This window comes from Sorex araneus, chromosome 1 (assembly GCF_027595985.1).
Source record: "Sorex araneus isolate mSorAra2 chromosome 1, mSorAra2.pri, whole genome shotgun sequence".
NCBI lineage: Eukaryota > Metazoa > Chordata > Mammalia > Eulipotyphla > Soricidae > Sorex > Sorex araneus.
The window spans coordinates 353,377,023-353,398,841 of NC_073302.1; the positions used below are offsets into that span (position 1 = coordinate 353,377,023).

The following is a 21,819-nucleotide window of genomic DNA, read 5'->3' on the forward strand; positions in this document are numbered from 1 at the left end:
GTAAAACCAAGAAGAATCAGAAAATCTGTGTGCTTCCTAGCCTGTGTCTTGATACTGATGCAGTTGATACCATTTACATCAGTTCTTCAGTGATCAGGCACCACCCATTGGTCTTCTGAGACTTGAAATGGTCTAGCCTGAGCTGGGACTGAGAGAAAATACGATCAAAGCCTGTCTTCAAAGAAAAAAAGCATTATGTTTTAATTTAATTTTTTCAGACACTATAATTTAGAGTTGTTTACAAAAGCTTCTGACTTTACATTTTGCGTTACCAAAATGAGAATTACATAAAAGCGCCTTGTCTTTCATTGTACATTTATACATGTTGAATAACTGAATTCAGAGTTGAAGGGGAAAGTGTGTCTCAGCATTTCCTATGGAAATAAGGACCCTTTTGTTCTGTATTTTGGCACTCTGAGTCCTGAGACACGAGGCAGGGAAGTACATACGAGCCCTCATTTCTATGTTCTCTTACTGTCTTCTGTTACAGTTCTCTTGTTCTCTTCTCCCACTTAAACCTCCTCTTTTCTCTCCCTCCTTCCCAGGTGAATGGGGGCATTGAGAACACGTTAGAGAAGGAGGTGGTGCAGTATGACTACTACTCTTCTTATTTTGATATATTTGTAAGTATTTTCTCTTTCATATTTGTTCCCATAGGGATGAAACTAATCAATGGCAAATTTATTCTCAATAGAGGAAGATCTCAGTGTCTGTCTCCATCTCTCTCTCTCTCTCTCTCTCTCTCTCTCTCTCTCTCTCTCTCTCTCTCTCTCCCTCCCTCTCTCTCTCCCTCTCTCCTCCTCTCCCACCACCCCCTCTTTTTCTCTCTCTTTCTTTTTTTTCTCTCCTCTCTTTCCTCTCCCCTCACTCCCAACTCCTACCCCTTGGAGCCATTATTCTTTTACATAACTGTTGTTGAAACCACTGACATACTTGTCAGACCCTAATCTCTGAAAGGAAAATTCACATAAGCCTACAATGGAAATGCCTTTCTTTTCAGGCTTGAGATTTATTTCTACCTCAGTGTACTTCTAAGAGTAATTCTGTGCTCTGTTTTTATATAGTAAGGGTCTTCGAGGAAAGTTACTTGTGTGTGGGTGCGTGTGATTTTGAGCAACATTTATGGGTTGTAGGTAGGACACATCCTTTATTCAAACCGGTGCTTGCGTTATCTTTCTAGCACACATTGTGCCCTTGGTTGGATTGGAAGCATCTCCATGAGGTATCCTTGGAGTTAGGAATGTGAGTAAGCCTAGTTCTAGTATAGTTTTAGATATAGCGCAGTCTGCTAAAATTCACAGTGAATTCCCCAAATTAATTTAAAATAATTTATTCATTGTCTTTAGGAACAGCATGGACAGTGGTTAGGGGGAGCCGCAGGACCAGGATATAGATCAGTGGTAAAATATGCTCCTTATACATGTGGTACCGTGGGCTTAATCCCTAGTACAGCTTTTTCAAACAAAACTCTTGTCACTTGTCACTTGTTATCCCATTGCTCATCAGTTTGCTCCAGTGGGCTTCAGTAACGTCTCCATTCATCCCTGTCGCATGCTAGTGTAGCCCAATGGCATCTGCTCGCTCCAGGAACACAAAGAGCCTCAAACCATTCATTCAGGATCTTGACAACGAAGTCTAACTATCTCGTAGGTGGGCAGCCAGGCGTTCTTTTGACATCCCGTGGAAACCAGTCAGTAACAGCTGTAGTCCAGTGGTCGTCTCTAAATCTCATTATGTGTCCAGCCCATCTGATTTTCAATGCCATGGCAAACGAGACAGCGTCCCTGATCTTCAGTCATCAACGGAGGTTGGAACTCCTTCTCTCACTTGAGTGAGATGTGATGCTCCAAGCATAGCTCTTTCGATTCCTCTTTGGGATATCCAAATAGCGTTGTCATCCTGTTTTCATACGGCCCAGGTCTCTGAGGCATATGTTAGTGCAGGAAGAACGGTGGAATCGAAAAGATGTGCCCGGATCCAGAGGTTCTTCATCCTCTTAACATCTTCAACGCTCTTGAAGGCGTTCCATGCCACTCTCTTCCTCCTGCGCAGCTCAGGTGCCAGGTTGCTCATCATGTTGAATTCTCGACCTCGGTACACATAGCTGCTGCATTCAGAGATGTTCATTCTGTTGATAGCAAATGGAATGTCAGTAACTAGTTCATTTTTCATGAACATTGTCTCAGTGAGATTCAACTGCAGTCAGACCTTTCCATACTTGCGGTCGAAGTCAGCCAGCATTCGTGCCACTTGGCTAATGTTTGCTGTTATTAGAACAGTGTCATCAGCGAATCGGAGGTGGTGTAGTTGTCGACCATCTATCCTCAGTCCCATTCCTTCCCATTCCAGTCGTCACATGACGTTCTCGAGGGTGGCACTGAAGAGTTTCGGTGAAATGGTATCACCCTGCCGCACCCCTCTCTTTACATCGATGATCACTTCCTTGTAGAATGGTGAGATCCTGGTGGTGGATCCGTAATACAGCTCACAGAGGATCCTGATGTGTTGAGTTTGAGCGCCCTGTTTGGCTAGGGCTCCAATGACCGCTTTAGTCTCAACAGAATCAAAGGCCTTCTTTAAATTGATGAACATTAGACAGCGGCATCTTGAACTCTCTCGAAACCTCAATGAGCTTGGTCACCGTGTGGATATGGTCGATTGTGCTGAATCCTTTTCGAAACCTGGCTTGCTCACATGGTTGTCCTTCTAGTTTTCTGCTGATCCTATTCAGGATGACTCGAATGAATAACTAGTAGACGACGGAAAACAGGCAGATTGGGCGATAGTTGCCGATGTTGTGGATGTCTCCCTTCTTGTGTGCAATGGAATGGTCCTGCTGGTTTTCCATTGGGATGGAACCTTGCATTCAGACAGGTAGCATGTGAAGAGCCGAGCCATTGTATTGACAAGTACTGGCAGCAGATTCTTCAGATTCTTCAACAAAACTCTTAAAGACTATTTTTATTTTCTCTCAAGGCAAAAAAAATCTGGATTCAGTTGGCCACATTGTCACTTATTTCCTATCCTTCAGTCTAGTCAGGCTAAGCTTCAATTTGCTTACATGTAAAAATGAGATATTATCATAATTCTGAGCAGCAGATGAAATAATACGTGAAAAGCACTTATCCCAGTGATAAGGATACTGTCTAGAAATTAAGTGAATGATATGGTGAATGTCTATGATTACCTTTTCGTCTGTTGTTTGATTTTCGGGCACAGCCAGCTGTGCGCAGGGTTTACTCCTGCCTCCGTGCTCAGGAGTCACACCTGGACTTTGGGGTTAGATCTTGGCTTCTTCTCCAGGGAGCTCTGTGGACTTGGAGCACTGTCTGTGCATCGGCTCTGTAGAGTGGGAATAATGCTGTATTGTAGCTGAACCTGAGAATCCCTGTTCCGAGAATGCCACTTCGGAAGCTTAAAGGCGCCGCTCCCCATTCCCACAAAGGAAAAGTGCTCTCCCCTCTCTGCTCAGTTTGCTGCGGGGTCACCAGCTTCTCCCCCTCTGCCCACGAGTTACTCCTTCTCTAATCCTACCTGTTGTTTTGTGTGAGCACCAAGGTCCCCAGTGGGAATCCCCTGGAGATACTTCCCCCGTGGCCCTGTGTTCTTGTCCCCATGCACAAGAAGCCTGTGTGCCAGCACAGACACAGAAGGAGTAGAACTGTCATGTAGTCGCCCAGCTTGCAGCTGCTCCTTGCTCCGGGAGGTGGCTCCTTCTGAACCCACTGGCGTGGAATAGACTCCCATTTCTCAGCACCTCTGAGTGCTCACTCCGCCCTTCCCCATCTGGTCAGCCTGCTTTTCCGAAACTGCAGGTAATGGTACGTGCGAGCCTCTGGGAGCTTCTGGGACAGATGGAGCCCTTGCAACACCCACAAATCCACTACATTATGTGGGCCTTTGCTAATAGACTTGTACTTTCTGCTAGTGAATATCGCACCTGGCATGAGAAAGTCAAACCTTTCAATATTATCCCTAGCCTGGAGAGATCTGAAAAGTACGTGTGAGGTCAAGTAGAGAGGTAAACACAGGAAGCTCAGCTAGGTGCAGACAGCTTCGTAAACTCTTCCACAAGGACTTGCCAGCCCTGTGATGAGATGTAACAATGTTCACATTAAAAACTAGATTTTTCTATACTTATTGATTTTAATATTGGAGCTTTGTTATTGAATCAGTTTCAGCCCTGTAATTGTATCAACACTTGTGGCTTTTGTCCACATTAAAAAGAAAATTTAAAAAATAAAATTAGATTTTAAAAAGAAAGGAAAAGTAAACATTTTTTTTTACTTTTCTGTTGTTGATAATGAGAACGTAATTTGGATGCGTGTTTGGGCAACTTCCTGTGTGTGACGTAAATTCTGGAGCAGGGTCCCGCATGCTGGTCCAAACTCATCTGGAGCCCACATCAGCTACATCACTGCAGTGAAGACAGTTTGATGGATCTGTCCTAAAACCAACTCACTTTGTTTTGCACTTAAACTTTAAAACTCTTTTTTTTTCCATAGCTCTTGGCAGTTTTCCGGTTCAAAGTGTTGATACTCGCATATGCCGTGTGCAGGCTGCGCCACTGGTGGGCGATCGCGGTGAGTACGCCGGGTGGTGACCTGCCGCCCCAGTGCTGCTGGCTGTGGCCTGGCTGTCACCTGACTGGGGACGCGCGTGTGTGTGTGTGTGTGTGTGTGTGTGTGTGTGTGTGTGTATGCATGTGTGTGTGTGTGTGCGTGTGTGTATGTGTGTGTGCGCGTGTGTATGTGTGTGTATGTGTGTGTGTATGTGTGTGTGCGCGTGTGTATGTGTGTGTATGTGTGTGTGCGTGTGTGTGTGTATATGTGTATGTGTGTGTGCGTGTGTGTGTATATGTGCACCACACCTCTCAGCACTCAGGGATCACTCCTGGTGGGGCTTAGGGGGCCCTGAGTGGTACCCGAGATGGAGCCTGGGTCAGCTCCCACCTGCACTGCCTCTCCAAACACAAAGGTGGTTTCCATGCGGTCTGGCTGCCTCTAGCTTTTCCTGGGCTCCCTTCTCAACCTTCCAGAAGGTTTCTAGCCCGTGGCTTCTCCCAGATGCTAATGAGTAGACAGTCTTGTTTAGGATTCTAATGAATGTACAGACCGATGAGATATGTAGGGGCCCAGCAGTGATACTGGCCGAGCACCGTTCCCTCAGCCCTCCGAGGAGAGATGAGATCATTCTCTTCTCACACAGATCCTTGGAAGCCTCCTGTTGGTGATTGCTCTGATCTGCTTCTTCATGCTTTTTCTGTTACCTGCCTTCCGTCCTGTTGTATTCCCCTTGCTTAAACCTTTTTTGTGTACTTGGTTTTGTTTGGGGACCTCTCCTGGCAATGCTCAAGACTTTAACTCCTGGCTCTGAACTCAGGGATCACTTCTGGAATGCTTGGAGGACCATATGGGATACCGAGAATTGAACCTGAGTTAACCACATACAAGGAGCCCTACCCACTGTACTATCACTCTGGCCCCCGCCCTCTCTTCACTCGGAAAACTTCCTTTTCTGATTGCCTTCAGGCTTCTTGAAGGCAGAAGGGATTTTATTCATCTCTTTCCTGTACATCTATCCCCAGCTTTGGCACTGTATTCACCCTCGAGAAATTTGATCAAAAGAATATAAGCAGTCGTACTTATAAGCAAGAGGCCAACAATTTCTGCCATTTTCAGACATCTGAACATGCTCTCTTTCTGAGGACTCAAATCAGACCGGAATCCAGGGGGCCCTTGCACCTCCATAAGGGCCCCCGAATCTATCACAGTGCTGCTTTGGGAATGTGTGAGCCAGCGTCCCCTGTGGGCTGGGAATGGACCAAGTTGCTGGTCCTGAGTGGGAGGCCCACACGCCTGAGCAGGCCCAGTCCCACCCAGCACTGGCCGCGTCTGGAGCACTGCAGACTGAGCCTGTAGCATTAGCCAGATTGGACCCCTGCTCCAGAATTCCCTCACCCCTGCCACAGAGCCACAGAGCCTGGACCTTCAGTGGCTCTTGGCTGACACTGCACTGGGGACATTCTGTTCTCCGCACTGTCGGCACTGTCACGTGGGCTTATCTCTGCCTCGGTTTTGCCTCAGAAAAATGGTTGACGTAGAAGTGTGCAAAAGAAAGTGACTTTACATCTGTTTTGAAATTGACAAAGGGATAACTCCAGTTGAGGGCATCTGTTTTCTTATTTGGGACTCTCCTGTGTTTACGGAGAGGCGGGGGCAGCTGGGAGGCTGTGGCCTAGATGGTACCGGGGTCAGCCTAGCTGCCTTCCGGCCACCTCTCCTCCTGTCTGACAGTGCTTTGTGTGCGTGCTGTTGGCAAACAAGCACCGCTTGTGATTTTGTCGGGACCCAGGATGTGTGGCCTCATTGTCCCTGCAGGCTGAAATTAGTATTCACTTTGCTCTACCAGCTTTCACCCCAGTGGGTTTTGAACTGTTCCCTGAGTGCCCCTGAGGGATGGGCTTATCCAAGGGCTGCTGGACTTTGTTTCATTGGCCCTGGCTAAGGGGTCGTGTAGACAGTGACATCTGCAGGGACCCTGTGCTTCTGGCTCACAGGAATGCACTGGACAGTGCGCTGGACGGTGGCACGTTTGAGTGGCACTGGGTTCTGTGTCTTTCAGCTGACGACGGCAGTGACGAGTGCCTTCTTACTAGCAAAAGTGATCCTCTCCAAGGTACGGCCACCGTTTCTCCTACACAGTGACAGGCGCGAAGCCCTGTTTCCCCACTGTGAGCTCATGGTAACTGCATTTCTATCTCCCGGACACATCTGTTCTTCCAGCTTTTCTCTCAAGGGGCTTTTGGCTATGTGCTGCCCATCATTTCATTCATTCTTGCCTGGATTGAGACGTGGTTCCTGGATTTCAAAGTGTTACCTCAAGAGGCAGAAGAAGAAAACAGTAAGTTTCTTTTCAAGTTAGTCTCCCGAGACTGGCGAGGCTTTGGGCTGGGTCGAGAGAGCCCGCCAGCCCCAGCGTCCACTCCTCACGCTGTCCCTGGCCGGCCAGCCCCAGCCTTCGTTCCTCACGGCTGTCCCTAGCAGAGATGGGACAGCGGCAGGATGCAGCGCCCCGCTCGGGACAGGCAGGCTGGCTGGGAAGCGAGTGTGAACCCTGAGCAGCAGCAGAAGTAGCCAAGCCCTGGCACGGCCAGCCTGAGCGGCCGCGGGTACTAAGCACCGCACGCTTCGCAGGGTAGTGTGATGGGGGAGCAGAGAGGTGCCGGGTAGAGACGGCAGTTCAGGAGGAAGCTAGCAGTGCTTTTGCATGGGCTGTACTGACCGGCCCCCTGGGCCTTGTTATGATGGCTCCGCCTGGAGCTGCCTTCCAGGAGACTCGGGGCTGGGCCCGCCAGCCGCCTCCTTCAGCTCCTCCCTGGTGGCCACCATGACTGCAGACCCCTGGGCCGAGCAGACCACATGGCCGCTTCTGTCTGTGAGAAGTGCCTCCGCCGGGTCACCGGGCACAGTGACCTTTGTGCCTCCCGCGTCACCGGCACAGTGACCTTTGGGGAGCTTTGTGCACCTCCCACATCCCCGTCCTCACAGGGCGCTGACACATATAGTGTTTAGTGACCCCTCCCTGGTCGTAACAAAACCCAACAAGGTACAGCCTCCAACAGCGGTGGGGAAAATCCCCTTCCAGTGCTTTTGGGTGGGAAAATGTCAGTTACAAGGAAGAAGCCTATGAGAATTCTATTGTAAGAGTTTGAAAACACTTATCAGTCAGGCCACGCCGCCGTCTGTGCTCGCTCTCTGTCCTTTGTGGAAACATGCTGTGGTGAAAGAGCAGTAGAATTCCTTTGAATTCTCATCTTTAAAAATGGTATTGATGTGGGGTAGCAAGGTAGAATTCAGCATGCATGAATGCTAAATTAAACTTTATTAAATACTTATCAGGCCTGAATGCTGTCTAATCCAAATTCACAGTGGCTCATAAAACAGAGAACGTGGCGAGCTTTTAATTTGGCCTTGGGGGCCACGCCCTGCAGTACTCAGGGGATACTCCTGGCTCTTCACTGAGAAATCACTCCTGGAAGTGCTCAGGGGCCCAGGGGGGCCAGGGTATTGACCTGGGTCAGCCACAGGAAGGCAAATGCCCTGTGTGCTGTCCTGTCGCTCTGGCCCACGAAACCTTAGGCAGCTGTTACTGCGACTGTTAGCAGGAGCCGGGCAGCTGGTGCTGGCCTGGTGCTTCCTCCGCTACTCAGTGTTGGCACAGCGTCTGCCACAGAGCTCGACCCCGCGCTGTCTCAGAGGGTTAGTGAGGCACCACACATGCTCCTGCTGGTGTTTTACGAACACCACTGGCACGGCCATTTTCTGTGCCACGTTAGTTATTTGCCTCTTAAAGAGCTTCCCAGATTATGCTGACGTGGACGTGCGCTGACCATTCTAGTATGGACTGGTGGTTTGGCTTCTCTCCTGCTGTCCGTGCTGTTGACTTCCTTAGGGCGGGGAAGGATAACCATGGGACAGGTGCTGTGCATTTGGGGTCAGTGAGTCTCCCTAGGAACAGGCCCGCTTCAAACCTGTAGGAGCCTGGCCTTATCAGTAAAAACCAGTTGAGATACTTTCAGCACGCCCCTCGGGAGAGTATGGAATGGTGACACCACTTTTGGTGATGGCCCTCATCAAGAAGCGACTAGAACATGGCGTCGTTCCCAGCATCTGAACTTCTTCTCTTCCAGGACTCCTGCTAGTTCCGGATGCTTCCGAGAGGGCACTGCTGATACCCGGCGGTCTTTCTGACGGTCAGTTTTATTCTCCTCCCGAGTCTGAAGCAGGTAAGGTGATTTTTAGGGATGGTTCTGCCCAGACGCTCAGCAGGCCCTCCCCTTTGGCCCTCTTGTTCATTTAGGCACACCCAACATACCGGGCGTCTAGGATATGAGAGTAACTAAGGAGCACCTTGGTGTGCCCTGGGTGAAGCCCAGGGAGGTAAAAATGACAATAGAGAGCTGCAGACACTGACCCGTGACCTGCTCCCTAGAGGACAAGGGCAAGGGCAAGGTCTCGGTGCCCTTTGCTCTCTGCTAGCCCCTAAGCTGGCCTTCCAGGATTCCCCATGTGCAGGAGCTGCCACCCTCAGATTTCCTAAGTCAGAAACATCTCGGGGGTCCCAGCCCCTTTCTTGCAGCCCGTAACCCATTGCTCACTAAGCCATATTGGTCCTTTCTGATCCACATGACACCCCATCGTCGCTTTTACCCAGTCCAGTCTCAGAGACTGAAGCCTCCTCGCGTTCCTTCCTCGGCGGCCCCCAGAGTGCCCTCTGAGAAAGGGCAGGTGCATTTTCTTCCTAACTGCTCTATGATGTCTCCCTGAGGGGAAGTCCGCTTTCCAGTGTCACACGAGGATTAAGGGCGCAGGGGTGCATGGGATGTGCCCTGGCTCCATGTCCTTACCTTATTTAGCTTTCAGCATGAATGAAATGCTAACTGGATGCATTTGCTCCAGCCCGGAGGCCCTCAGTGGTATAGCGAGGAGACATGACCCACCCCGGGCATGACTGTGCCGGGCCCAGGGTTGATCCCTGGTGCCCCTGGTCTCTGAGCACCACCCAGTTTGTGTCCAAAGAAAGTCCCAGATCTCTAATCTGGCAGAAGCCACCTTTAGCGATAACATAGCGGGTAGAGCGTTTGCCTTGCACGCAGCTGACCCGGCTTCGATTCCTCTGCCCCTTCAGAGAGCCCGGCAAGCTACTGAGAGTATCTCGCCCGCACGGCAGAGCCTGGCAAGCTACCCGTGGTGTATTTGATATGCCAAAAACAGTAACAACAAGTCTCACAATGGAGACGTTACTGATGCGTGCTCGAGCAAATCCGCGAGCAGCGGGATGACAGTGACAGTGATACAGTGATCAAGTTTCTAGTCACATCTTTGGTACACTCTTCTCTTCTTAGCTTTTGGGGAACATTTGTGCCTAAACCCTCAAGACACTGCATTTTCTACCCTAACTCCACCCCACTGCAATCAGTGTCTCACTAACATTTTCAGAGGGACCTTCCTACCCCTACCCACTCCTTCAGTCCCAGCAGGTGTAGAGGGGCATCCTTCCAGGCTGCCTGCCTGCCTCCCTCCCTACCTCCCTTCCGTCCTCTCCCTCTCTTTATCTCTCTTGCCCACTTGCTGCTTTATTGCTTTCTTTTTGCCTTTTTCTGTTTCTTCTGTTTTTCATTTTGGGGGGAGTGAGGGGTGCATCTAGCAGTGCTTAGGGCATACTCCTTCCTGCCTCTGAGCTCAGAGGTCACTCCTGACAGGCCTCAGGGGACCATGTGGGGTGCCAGGGATCAAACTTAGTTTGGCTGCATGCACAAGTGCCCTAGCCATTATACTGTCGCTCTGGCTTCTAAACTAGATTTCTGTATGTCTTAGGACTCATTCTTTTTTTTTTTTTTAATTTTTTTTTAAAGAACTGTTTTATTGACTCACCGTGAAAAAAAGAAAGAAAAAAATTACAAAGCTTTCAGGTTAAGTCACAGTCAAATACTGATTAAACCCCCATCCCTTCACCAGTGCACATGTTCCACCACCAAGAACCCCAATACACCCCCCTCCCACCCCACCCCCATCTAAGTAGCTAATGATATTCCCTTTATTCTCTATATACTTTGAGTACATTCCATATTTCCATACAGAACTCACTATTATTGATTGGAAATTTTCCCCAAGAATCAGGACTCATTCTTTAAGAAAAAATAAATTTAATTTAAACGTTTAAATGTTTGTGCTATATTTCATATTTTTGTGTAGCTTTTTATCTTTCAGACTAAAAATTTCTCGGCACTAATATCTCTTAGCTAGAATTTGGAAACTGGGATAACAATACGAGTTTTACCATCTCAGTAACATGAGCAATAATTTGAGTTATGCCACCTCAAGTTTTGCCACCTATTTTTGTTTGGGGGTTTGTTTGTTTTTCCTTCATTTTATCTTATGAAAGCACTGTGGTCCACAAAGTTACCCATAGTTGGGTTCTGGACATACAGTGCTCCATCACCGAACCCGAACCCTGCTGAGCTGCCATCTCAACAGGCACCATTCTGTTTGTTCATTAAGTTTGAGTCTTGTGATTTCAGTGTTTTGTTGTTATTTGTTTTTTAAGAAAATAGTTTTTTTGGGTTTTTTTTTTTTTTTTGGTTTTTGGGTCACACCTGGCGATGCACAGGGGTTACTCCTGGCTCTGCACTCAGGAATTACTCCTGGCGGTGCTCAGAGGACCATATGGGATGCTGGGATTTGAACCCGGGCCAGCCACGTGCAAGGCAAACGCCCTACCCGCTATGCTATCACTCCAGCCCCAAGAAAATAGATTTTGTTTGGAGGTTTTGAAGGCGAGGAGGGAGAAAAAGTAGTAAAGACTAGAGAGTGACATGCCCGAGAGAGGGCGAGCGGCGAGGGCCCCTACACACATCCCAGCATTAGACAGGAAAGCGTGAAAGTGCACATCTCAACAGGGGAGGTGCGGGCGACACATGTGCACAGGCACCACATGCTCAGCCATGCGGGCACAAGAAGCACATGGGTCAGGCAGCAAATGCACCGATTTCAGTTTTGCTGACTCTCGTTTGGATATTTGGCTCTCTCTTTCCTTAACGCGCGTTGCCGCTTGCCCTCCGAGCCTCTCATCCATGGTTTCCACGTCTGAGTCAGCTTCTGATGTGAAGTCTTGACTTCCAGCCCATCACTTTACCACCACCCAGTGGCGGCTGGACATGTTTTCAAGACTGTGATGCTAAACAGGAAGAGACTCTCTGTCCACTAGGTGGCGCTTTGTTCATGACAATACAAACATTGCGTCCCGCAGGCCTGTTTTGTGGCTTATTTTTGATCAAACCGAATGTTTAAATACGTCAAACACCTTCAAAATATGTGTCTGTTGACATGACCATGTGATGTTCCCCCGGAATTCGATTTGTTTCACAGTTACGTATTGGGGAATGTTAAATTAACTGGTGTGTCTGGGATACATCCCACTGGGCTTCAGCATCCAGTACATCTCTGGATGTGATCTGCTGTCCTGGTCTGTCTAGTTTTCTCGTGGCTTTGGCTTTCTTTGGTAGCGGCTGGCCTGGGAGCTGGGAGTTGTTTCCTTCTCTGTTTTCAAATGACTCCTTTTGTAAAGGCACAGTATTGTTTTTCTTTCTTTAAATCAAAAAAATAGGCTTACGGTTAATGCATTGACACAAGAGGCTTCGTGCTGTTTGCAGCCTCGAAGCACACTTTAGGGCAGCTGTGAACATGCCAAACCCCACCTCGAAGCTCTGTGTGTGGCAGCCTGGGCCCATGCACAGTGCCCGCGTAGTGACTGTGCTGGTCATTGACCAGTGGGCTTTGAGGTCCTGGCATAGAGCCGCCACCTTCCAGAGCCTCCATGAACTGCACCCGACTAGGTGTGGCTTTTACCATGTAGACCAGTGTCTGTAGAGGCAGCGGGGGCCCTGGTGTGGACAGGGAGCTGAGGGACACGGGCGGTCTGAGGAGAGAGCCGGCTGAGCAAGCGGGGGGGTGCAGATAGAGCCAGGATGTGTGGAGGCACCAGGGCCGCCGTGCCAGGGAAGGCCCCGCGTGCTGGGTGAGACCCCTCCGCCACCCCCTCCCACACCCAGGCTGGGCAGACATGGGCTGGAGGACCAAGGCGCTCGCTCGCACACTCCCAGTCTGGCGGCTGCTGGTTCCTGGGGAAGCCTTCTGGGCCCAGTGTCCTTTGGGGGAGATTTTTAACTAGGATTTAGCTGCTTTTGGGGGGGATGGGGGTAGGACACACCATGGCTTATTCCCGGCTCGGGGGTCATCCCAGCAGCTTGGGGCTTCTTCCCAGCTCTGTGCTCGGGAATCGCTCCTGAGGTGCCCAGAGGACCGTAGGTAGTGTTGGGATCTCACGGGGCCCAGCGCCTGTCGAGCAAATGCCGTCATCCTGGCACTGCCTCGCCAGCGCTCTGAGGCACTTTACTGTTCTCTCTAGGGTTTTTATGAGTTCTTTTTTTTTTCTCTCTCTCTTTTTGGGTCACACCCAGCGATGCACAGGGGTCATTCCTGGCTCTGCACTCAGGAGTCACTCCTGGCGCTGCTCAGGGGACCATATGGGATGCTGGGAATCAAACCCGGGTCGGCCGCATGCAAGGCAACCGCCCTACCCACTGTGCTATCGGTCCAGCCCGGTTTTTCTGAGTTCTTGAGTCCATTGTGGTCATTTATCTTACTACGAGTTCACCCATTTCTTCTGAGTTGTCTAATCTGTAGATACAAATTGTACCTCATATTATCTTAGGATCCCTTTAAATTTGTGCATAGTTGACTGTGACATTCTTTTTTCTCCTCAGTGATAAATTTGAGGCTTCTCTCATTTCTACTCAGTAATTTTAGCTTGCGGTTTCTTATCTATGCTGATAATTTTGTACTTTCTCTATTCTACTTGAGATAGGTTTTTTCTCTTTTTATGGTTAATTTTAGATATTTTTGCTTGTATAGACATTTGAAGGTGTAAGTTTTGCTTTATGCATTTCTTTAGCACCCTGTGTGAATTTTGGTAGTTGTGTTTTTAATTTCACGCATATCTTGACTGAGGTGTGTGAGATGTTTACATGCGTATCTCTTTATGTAAACCCTAACTAGTACATATTTGATTTGTTATAGGTGCATATTAATATTTTTAAACAAATTTGAGGAATTTGGTCCACTCCATTGTAAAACATTCATTTTTTTCTGATTCTTTTTTTTCTGTTTGGGAAAAGTCTCACTGCATGTATGTTGCGGTGTGTTAACTCAGAGGTCCCTGAATGCCACTCACATATTCTTGTGTTTTTTTTTCTTTCTCCCCTCTTTTACTTGGGCTGAAAAGCACCTGTTGATTCTTTGCCAGTGCAAATATTACCTTCATCTCTTTAGTGAATATTTTACTTCAGTTTTTGCACATTTCTAAGCCACAATTGTTTTTTGGGTTTTGATGTTTTTTTTTAACATATTCTCTTTTTTGTTATTGTTTTCTCCTTGAGAATCTGAGCGTATTGATGTAATATTGCTCTGCTTTCCTTTAATTAATTTTTTTTAATTTTTTTATTGAGTCACCATGTGGAAAGTTACAAAGTTTTCAGGTTTAAGTCTCAGTTATACAATGCGATTCTTGGTGGTGGATTATGTGCACTGGTGAAGGGATGGGTGTTCGAGCATTGTATAACTGTATAATTAATTATTTTGTGGTGCCAGAGGTCAAACCCGTGAAGACAAACCTGACTCTGCCCCTAAGCCACACCCCTGCCTTCCTTTAACTCTCTAAACATGATTCCAGTAATGCTTGGAATACATGCATCTTTAGAAACAGATGTTTTAGTGTCATTTTCTGCTCAGAAAAACTTCATTTGTACTGAGTTGTCTATTTCCCTGAGAGTATCACATTTTTTGTTCTTTTCCCTGTCTTGCAGTCCTTTTTTGAAAATGATTTGATAAAAATGTATTGTACCAACTCAAAATTCTGAGCTGGACTTCCTGAAGGTTGCTGGCATCGGTGTTAATTTAGCAGATTCCTGGGGTGAACTCTGCAGTTGTGACCCCTGCAGTGTTTGCTTGCTGAGGTCTCACAACAGCTTGTATTTTTTTCTTCCTTCAATTTGTCAGTCTCTCCGTGGGGTCCAGCCCCTGTGTCTACAGAGCTTAGTGGTGGCCTGGGACAGAACAGAGATTATGTGCATTCACATCAAGTATGTCTTATGCTTTTGTTTCTGATTTTTGTGTTTTGGGGTGAACAGACCCAGTGGTTCTCAGGGACCACCCCCACCTGCCGCCCAAGCACAGGGGCCCCTCCTGGTGATGCTCAGGGGAGCTCCCACCTGCAAAGCACATGGCCTTGAGCCCTGGAGCTGTCTCAAGCCTCACCCGTTAGTTCTGAGTCACCCTTGACCCCTGCCCGTGGTTATGTGTATGCCTTAGGTGACACGTTAACATTCTTGTCACTTTGAGTGTCTTAACACTTTGAGTGTCCCCTTGTCTGTGCTTCTGCTGATCCTTCTCATGTGCTCACAGAGGCAGAGCGTGCCTTTGGCTGGCTGGTGCCTTTGAGTCTGCACTCGGCGTGTCCAGCCAGTTCAGTCGGTGTTTGTGTGGCCCTGACCACAAGCTTCGAGCTGCAGAGCTTCCGCCTGTGCTCCGTCACCCCTAGAACATGCTAGATCCCGCCACTCTCCCTGGGCTCTCTTAGAGTTCCTGTTTCTCTTGTGGGTCCTCACAGCAGCGCACACTCTCACGTGGCTCCTGCCCAAGGTCTCGGGTTGGGGGGCAGGAAGGGGCAGCCCAGGGGAAGCACCTCTTCTGCTCCCGAAGTTCTGCCTTGCCCAGGCTGAAGCGTAGTCTTTGGGCACTTTCCAGGGTTGGGCTGGCTCCGTTCGTGCAGTTTCAGGCTTGTCCAGAAGTTTGCTCCGTCTCCTAATAGAAGCCCAGTGGAGATCTTGTGACATTCTCTTTGTAATTGCATCAAGCATATATACTCCTTCTGTTCCATCTAAAAGTCAGTTATTTAGACACCCCCTCCCCATTAATTCTAAACACAGCAGTTGTTGGTCACATGCTGTTAGCCTGAGACTGGAATTGCCGTAGGACCATCCTCCTCACATGTGTGTGGAAAGATGCGGCAGTTAAACCACCCCGGCCGCCATCCGCAGCAGTTAGCTGCAGCCTGGAGCCTTCCCACCACACTGCGCACTTATCTCTTTATCTTACCACAAACTCACGCTGATTTATGTGTCCTTTGTGAGATTAAAATGTGGAATAATCTTTCTCAGGATTCTGAGCTGTCCTTTCTCTGAATCACATTGTGTCCTTGGCTACCCCCCAGGCGAACATTCTGCGAGCAGGGCAGAGTCCTCTTTTGGAGTATATTCTCCAAGAGGAGCGAAGCAGCAGCGGGCAGGCTGCTTCTCAGGGTCACCCCAGCCTGCTCTCTGCGTCTTCACTTCTCCATTTTGTTTCCTTTCTCTCACTTTGCTCAGGTGATACTTGCTTTTTATAGAACTGTGGCAAGAGTCAGAGTGAAAGGTTCCCCGTCCTTCAACCAGCTCAGCAGTGCCCATTGCTGCCTCTTGGTTCCCTCTCTGCAGTGTCACATAATTGTGATCATCTTGCCTATAGAATTTATATCCTGTTTTAAAACTTGTCATTTAAACGTGATTACAAAATCAACCTGTTGTAAAACTTTTACCCTATTTGGGCATTTTCTTCTCGTCTGTTTGATCAGTGCATGGCTATTTCGGGGGCTGTTTCCGGGGCTTGCACGCCTGCTGGGCTCAGGGCTTCCTTCCAGCTTGGGGTCAGCTCCTGGTTGAGCTCAGGGCCATATACGGGCTGGCGGCTGTATATTGAGGTTGACCTAGTATGGGCAAGTACTTTAGCCCAACTATCTCTCTGGCCCTGATAATTTAGTTCTTTTGTTGTCATTATTATTATTATTACTATTATTACAAAATATGATCTTCTGATTAGTTTTTTCATCACATACTGACTTTATAACAAGCATTTTCTGTGTGTATTTAGACTTTTGCTTTATAGCTTATTTTCCATTATTTTATTAGCAATATGAACCCAGTTTTAAGTGGATATATATGTTTTCCAGTAGCTTGGCAGCCACATCCACAAACTGCTCCCAACACCATGATCCAGAGACTACAAAACAATACTCCCGGAAGTACGTGACCTCTTATTGCCTAGTTCTCCCTCTCAGAGAACCTGGCAAGGTACCAAGAGCATCCTGCCCACACGGCAGAGCCTGGCAAGCTCTCCATGGCGTATTTGATATGCCAGATACAGTAACAAAGATGGGTCTCATTCCCCTTACCCTAAAAGAGCCTCTAATGCGGCACTGCTGGGAAGAATGAGTAAAGAGAGGCTGCTAAAATCTCAGGGCTAGGACAAATGGAGACGTTACTGGTGCCCACTTGAGCAAATCCATGATCAATGGGATGACAATGATACAGTGATACATATTTTTTAATTTGGGGACACAGTCAGCAGTGCTTGGGGCTTATTCTTGGCTCTCTCCTGGCAGTGTTCAGGGACCCGATGACATGCTGGGAAGTGAACCCGGGTCTGCTGTGTGCAGCCCTGTCCCCTGCCCGCTGTACTGCTGCTCTGGCTCTGATAGAAGATATGTATGATAGAAGATATATGAGACTTAGTTAACTCTTTTTTCACTATGGGACATTTCTTGGAAATATAATACTTCTTCACTTCTCAGCGACATACATTTTTTTAGAGGTAAAATGACACACGAGAGAATAACATACGAAAGGGCTGACAAACATTTCCTAACACTGAGTCCAGAATTAAACGACTGCACCAGGGCCTTACTGTGTGGTTTGAGACACTGCGGCCAGGAGTGGTCAGTGCCCAGTACGGGGGACTCTGGTCTCATTTGCAGCATCAGGAAATCTTCACTGTTGCACTCACTGGGGCATGATTTGTTAAAGTTTATTAAATGATTTGTTCCATTATTTGTTGCATATATTTCTTGAAAAACATGATGACGTGTCGGCAGAGAGGTGAAAGAGGATGAGCAGTGGGAGTAATCTGGGACTGTGAATATTTTTAACAGTACTTAAGTGAAATCTATTTGGCTGATAAATCCTGTATTAAGGGTTTTTCCCTACCAGAAATAAAGTGAGACTTTGTATCACAGTTGCATTTCTGTTAGCCAAGACCTTTTGAGGAGTCAACATGTATATCTCACACAGATAGTATGGCTTCAGTGAAATTATTTATTACATTAGTAAAATGCCAACATTTTCCTTACCATGTAGGATCTGAAGAAGAAGCTGAAGAAAAGCAGGACAGTGAGAAACCACTCTTGGAATTATGAGGACAACTTTCCTTAAAGTAAGTCTTAGCATTTCATCTGTAAGGAAATGTGTAACTTTAGAGCATTTTCTGTGAGTAGTTTCAAAGATTTAAAATATGTGAATGGAAGTATCCATCTTATTTGCATGAAGTTTACTGGTCACATATGAATAGAATCTATAACATCTTCTGCATAGGCTTATATTTGTGAAGTATGAAAAGTACTTGAATTACCAAATAAAAATCAGGATGAGCTGCTTTTGCTTACCAACTCAGAATATCTCTGTCAGGCATCACTTAGTTGTGAACCCTTCATTATGAACCCAGGATGTCTTGTGTTGTGAGGATATAGCTGTCCTGGGGAGTAAATGGGCCGGGTCACAGGGTGGTAGGTGTCAGAGACACACCAGTCTCAGCATCTTGAGCCCTCTACACCCGTTTCTCTCAAGGGTTTGGGGGTGTCTTAGATAAATATGAGAGATATCATCTTCCATTCAGAGGATTTGTGAACTCCCAGTGGGGTAGCGTTAAATCCCTTCAAGTGATTGAAGAAGGCGTTTTTAACTTTGGAAATGCCAGGCAAACACAAGGGAACTTTTAGAAGCAGCTGCTCAGCTTCCTCATTTGAGAGTGAAAAGAGCAGACCTTAAAAGTCTTCTGTTAAAGGAAAGACATTTTATAACTGGTGATGGAGGTTAATGAGGTTCATTATGGTGGTCATTTCCCAGTATAACAGGTTTTAAATTGGTAGGTGGTACACCTGCAGTTAATGTCATATGTTCTATGTCAGTTACATAGTAATAAAAGGGGAAAACATTTGAAAAGAAAAAAAAATTAAAGAAAAGAGCAATGAGTGTGTGGTTAGGAGTCACTGTGATGCTGGTGGCAGACCGCCGGAGTTGGGGTGGATGGAGGCTGGGCCCACACCAGCACTAGCAACATTCTTTTTTCTACTAGAGTGACTGAGACGTTATGCGTCAATGGGGCATGTGAATTGTTGGTCCTTTTCTTTTTTTGTTTTTGTTTTGGGGCCATACCCGGTAGTACTCAAGACTTCCCCAGGTGGTGTCCCGTGGCTTTGCGCTCAGGGATCACTTCTGGAAGAACTCAGGGGACCAGATGTAGTCCAGGGACTGAAACTAGGTTGGCTGCAAAGCAGCATCCTTCCTGCTGTCTCCAGACCCAATAGTTGCTCCTTTTCTAAAACATTCCAAAATAAGTTCTTGTGTGTTGTTATGCCCATGGTTCTTTCTATAACATAGCTGATCTTCTCTACATAAACTTTGTTATGAAAATAGATGGCCAGAAGTAGCATTTTTACCTTTTACATCTCAAACACTTTTTTTTCTCTCTTTTTCTAAGTGTGAAAAAATTTCAATGAGGATGAAAAGCACCAGAGCCAGGTGTCGTCTGATTGAAAATTGAATGGTGACATCCAGTGCTATTGAATGGTTAGAAAGAACTTATTTATTGTAATACCTCACAACACTGTACCATTTCCACATACGTTTCGTAGCCTGCCTGTGGCTGGTGGGGCCTGTCGAGTCAGTGAGCCTGAGTCTCACTGATGAAGAGTCGCGGAAGAACCCTGCGCTGCATTCCTAATCAGAGACTTCTTCATTTTGGGGAGTAACATTGTTTCCAGTAAGCAAACTGTCTTCTTACTTGGATTTGCAGAATGAAATTCTTTGGTTTCATGTCTCAGATTTATTTTGTTTTTCTTTTTGTTAACGCTCTACATTTCCCTTGTGTTTTCTTAAACTCATGCACATGCACTCTTTGTACAATTTAAAAAAGTAATAAAACCAACATATCAAAATCATTTGTTTCATTGTTCTTGTTTTTCACTGCCTTTGACCTAAAGTGTTAGAACTACAAAAGGAAATCTAAGAAGGATGGTGGAAACGTGGAAACTGTCCCCAAATATTCTGTGTTATTTTTGTCATAAAATATTTTTTTCTCATAGAGTATTGCTATGAAATAGTCTGCACATTCATATTTTAAAACTACACTTTGTGTCTCCTTTGTGTCTCGCTAATTTGAATTAAAATGGCAATATTTTATTGAGGTGTTTCTTCAAACATGGTTGTGTTACTACATCCTATCAACACAACATATCTTTTAGTCTTCTCATCTTTCAAAAAATGTAATTGTAGATACTGCTCGTGATGCTGATTTCTGTGTAAACTGTCTTTAAGCACATTTAACCCATTTTTGTGCATCTTCTAAAAATGGGTCAAGTGGCAGAAATGTGAGTGGGAGGCTGGTTGGGAGGAGGGGGCCTACATATGAGAAGCTCCTTACAGTGGGAAAGAGGCAAAGAGTCTGGAACCGTGACACCAAAATCGGAACTCAGTGGCTGTCAAGAGAGAGCAGCCTGTCTTGGAAGTCGGTTGCACATACTGCAGGCTCACACACTGCTAAACTGTGCCTCAGTGTGTTGATTGAACTGAGGAAGGAGCCATACAGGCAGATTGAGCTGAGCTGGTCGGATATGACCATCCTCAGAGGAAGCCAAGACTCACCCAGAAGTTGGCTCTGACAGCACAGACTAAGGGGGAAAGTACGTGATTTAAAGGTGTTGCCATTTCGGACTAAAAGCCCAAACTGGGAATCTCAGCAGAGCTGTCCTCCTGGGCTTGCAGAGACTGAGCCCTGGGTCCCCACTCTGTGCCATTCTTGGCGGGGAGAGGGTGATAGTACTTGGGCCTTATGCTCATGTTGCTGAGTAGTCCTCTTGTAACTGACTTTAATCCCAGGTGTATCGGATGTTCATGCCTTCCAGTAAGGCCTGCTCAAAATATCACTGTAGTAATGTTGACTGCTAGAGACGCATGGGCCTGAGAGAGAGTAATACAGTGGGTAGGTCACTTGCCTTGTATATGGTTGATCTGGGTTCTATCCTCTGTGCCACCTACGACATTAAGCCCTGCCAGGACTGATTCCTGAGCACAGAGCCAGGAGGAAGTCCTGAGAACTGCCAGGTGTGGCCAGATAACCAGGATAAATAAATGAATAGCAAGACTCATATGATTCAGTAGATGGCATTTGACTGTGTAGCTAAACTCAGAATCTCTGTCTAGCTGGATACTTGTTCAGAATCACCATCCTGTGGTGACCTGGGGGTCCTCTGTTGCACTCAGGGCTGGTCACTGTCCCTCCCAGATGGCTGGCAATGGATAAAGGAACGGGGGCCACCAGGCTGGTTGGTAGTCAGTGGTCGTTTGTTCAAGTCTCACAGTGTTAATTATAAGGAAACCATGAAGGGCTGGAGGTTAGCAGTTACACATAGGGGTGGTTGAACTTTATCATGAACAATGAACAAATGTAAAGCCCTTCCTTCAGGGGACGTTCTTCTAGGAGACCCACACAAGGACAGAATCTCATTTAGGGGCTTCAGGACTCTAGATTCCTAATAGGATATTCACCTATTAAATCATATTAAATTTACTTCTTACTAATATTTCGAATCATTTTGTGTGAATACAGTAAGAGATACAGTAAGCGTACAGGGTTACTCTTCCCGGGGACATCTCACTATATATTCCACACTCCAGTCCTCAGGCCAGATTAGTTTTTCCTAACCCCAACAGGATCCATTCAGTTACTTCTTTTTGGGTCATGTCAGAGTTGTTCCATGACTGTGCTTTGAACGTATTATACTTCTTACAGCGCTCAGTCTGTTCCTTCTTGAAGCCGGGGTCTCCGACAGCTTGTCCTGGGTCTATCCAAGTCCCTTGGCATGACCCTTTTGTGGGTTGCTAGGAACCAAGGCCACTGAGGTTTAAGCTGAATAAATATCACATGCCCAGGAGGAAATACTATTTGGAGTCAATTAACCCCCATGTTACAAAAGCATAGCGTTATACACTGTCTTCCAATGTACAAAAACGACATTGCTCTAAAATAAACTATGCAAAGGACAGTTGTAATTAGCAGGAAGAAAAACACAAAGGAGAGGTTAAAGAATAAACAGGATTGGAAGTGCTCAATG

The 21,819-nt window shown here is 46.9% G+C and overlaps 1 protein-coding gene across 2 annotated transcripts in view; it reads left to right on the forward strand.

The window, feature by feature from the left end:
* Positions 1–19,647, forward strand: part of STARD3NL (STARD3 N-terminal like) — a 48,643-nt gene extending 28,996 nt beyond the window's left edge. The window contains exons 3-9 of one of the 2 annotated variants that reach the window (XM_004606891.3): positions 546–623; positions 4,506–4,583; positions 6,625–6,678; positions 6,786–6,903; positions 8,693–8,788; positions 17,789–17,864; positions 19,188–19,647. In XM_004606891.3, coding sequence (XP_004606948.1) covers positions 546–623; positions 4,506–4,583; positions 6,625–6,678; positions 6,786–6,903; positions 8,693–8,788; positions 17,789–17,847 — 483 coding nt within the window. In that variant the 3' untranslated portion in view covers positions 17,848–17,864; positions 19,188–19,647. The remainder of the gene's footprint in view (positions 1–545; positions 624–4,505; positions 4,584–6,624; positions 6,679–6,785; positions 6,904–8,692; positions 8,789–17,788; positions 17,865–19,187) is intronic. The other variant, XM_055122626.1, reaches the window with a different exon arrangement.
* The last annotated feature ends 2,172 nt before the right edge of the window (positions 19,648–21,819 follow it).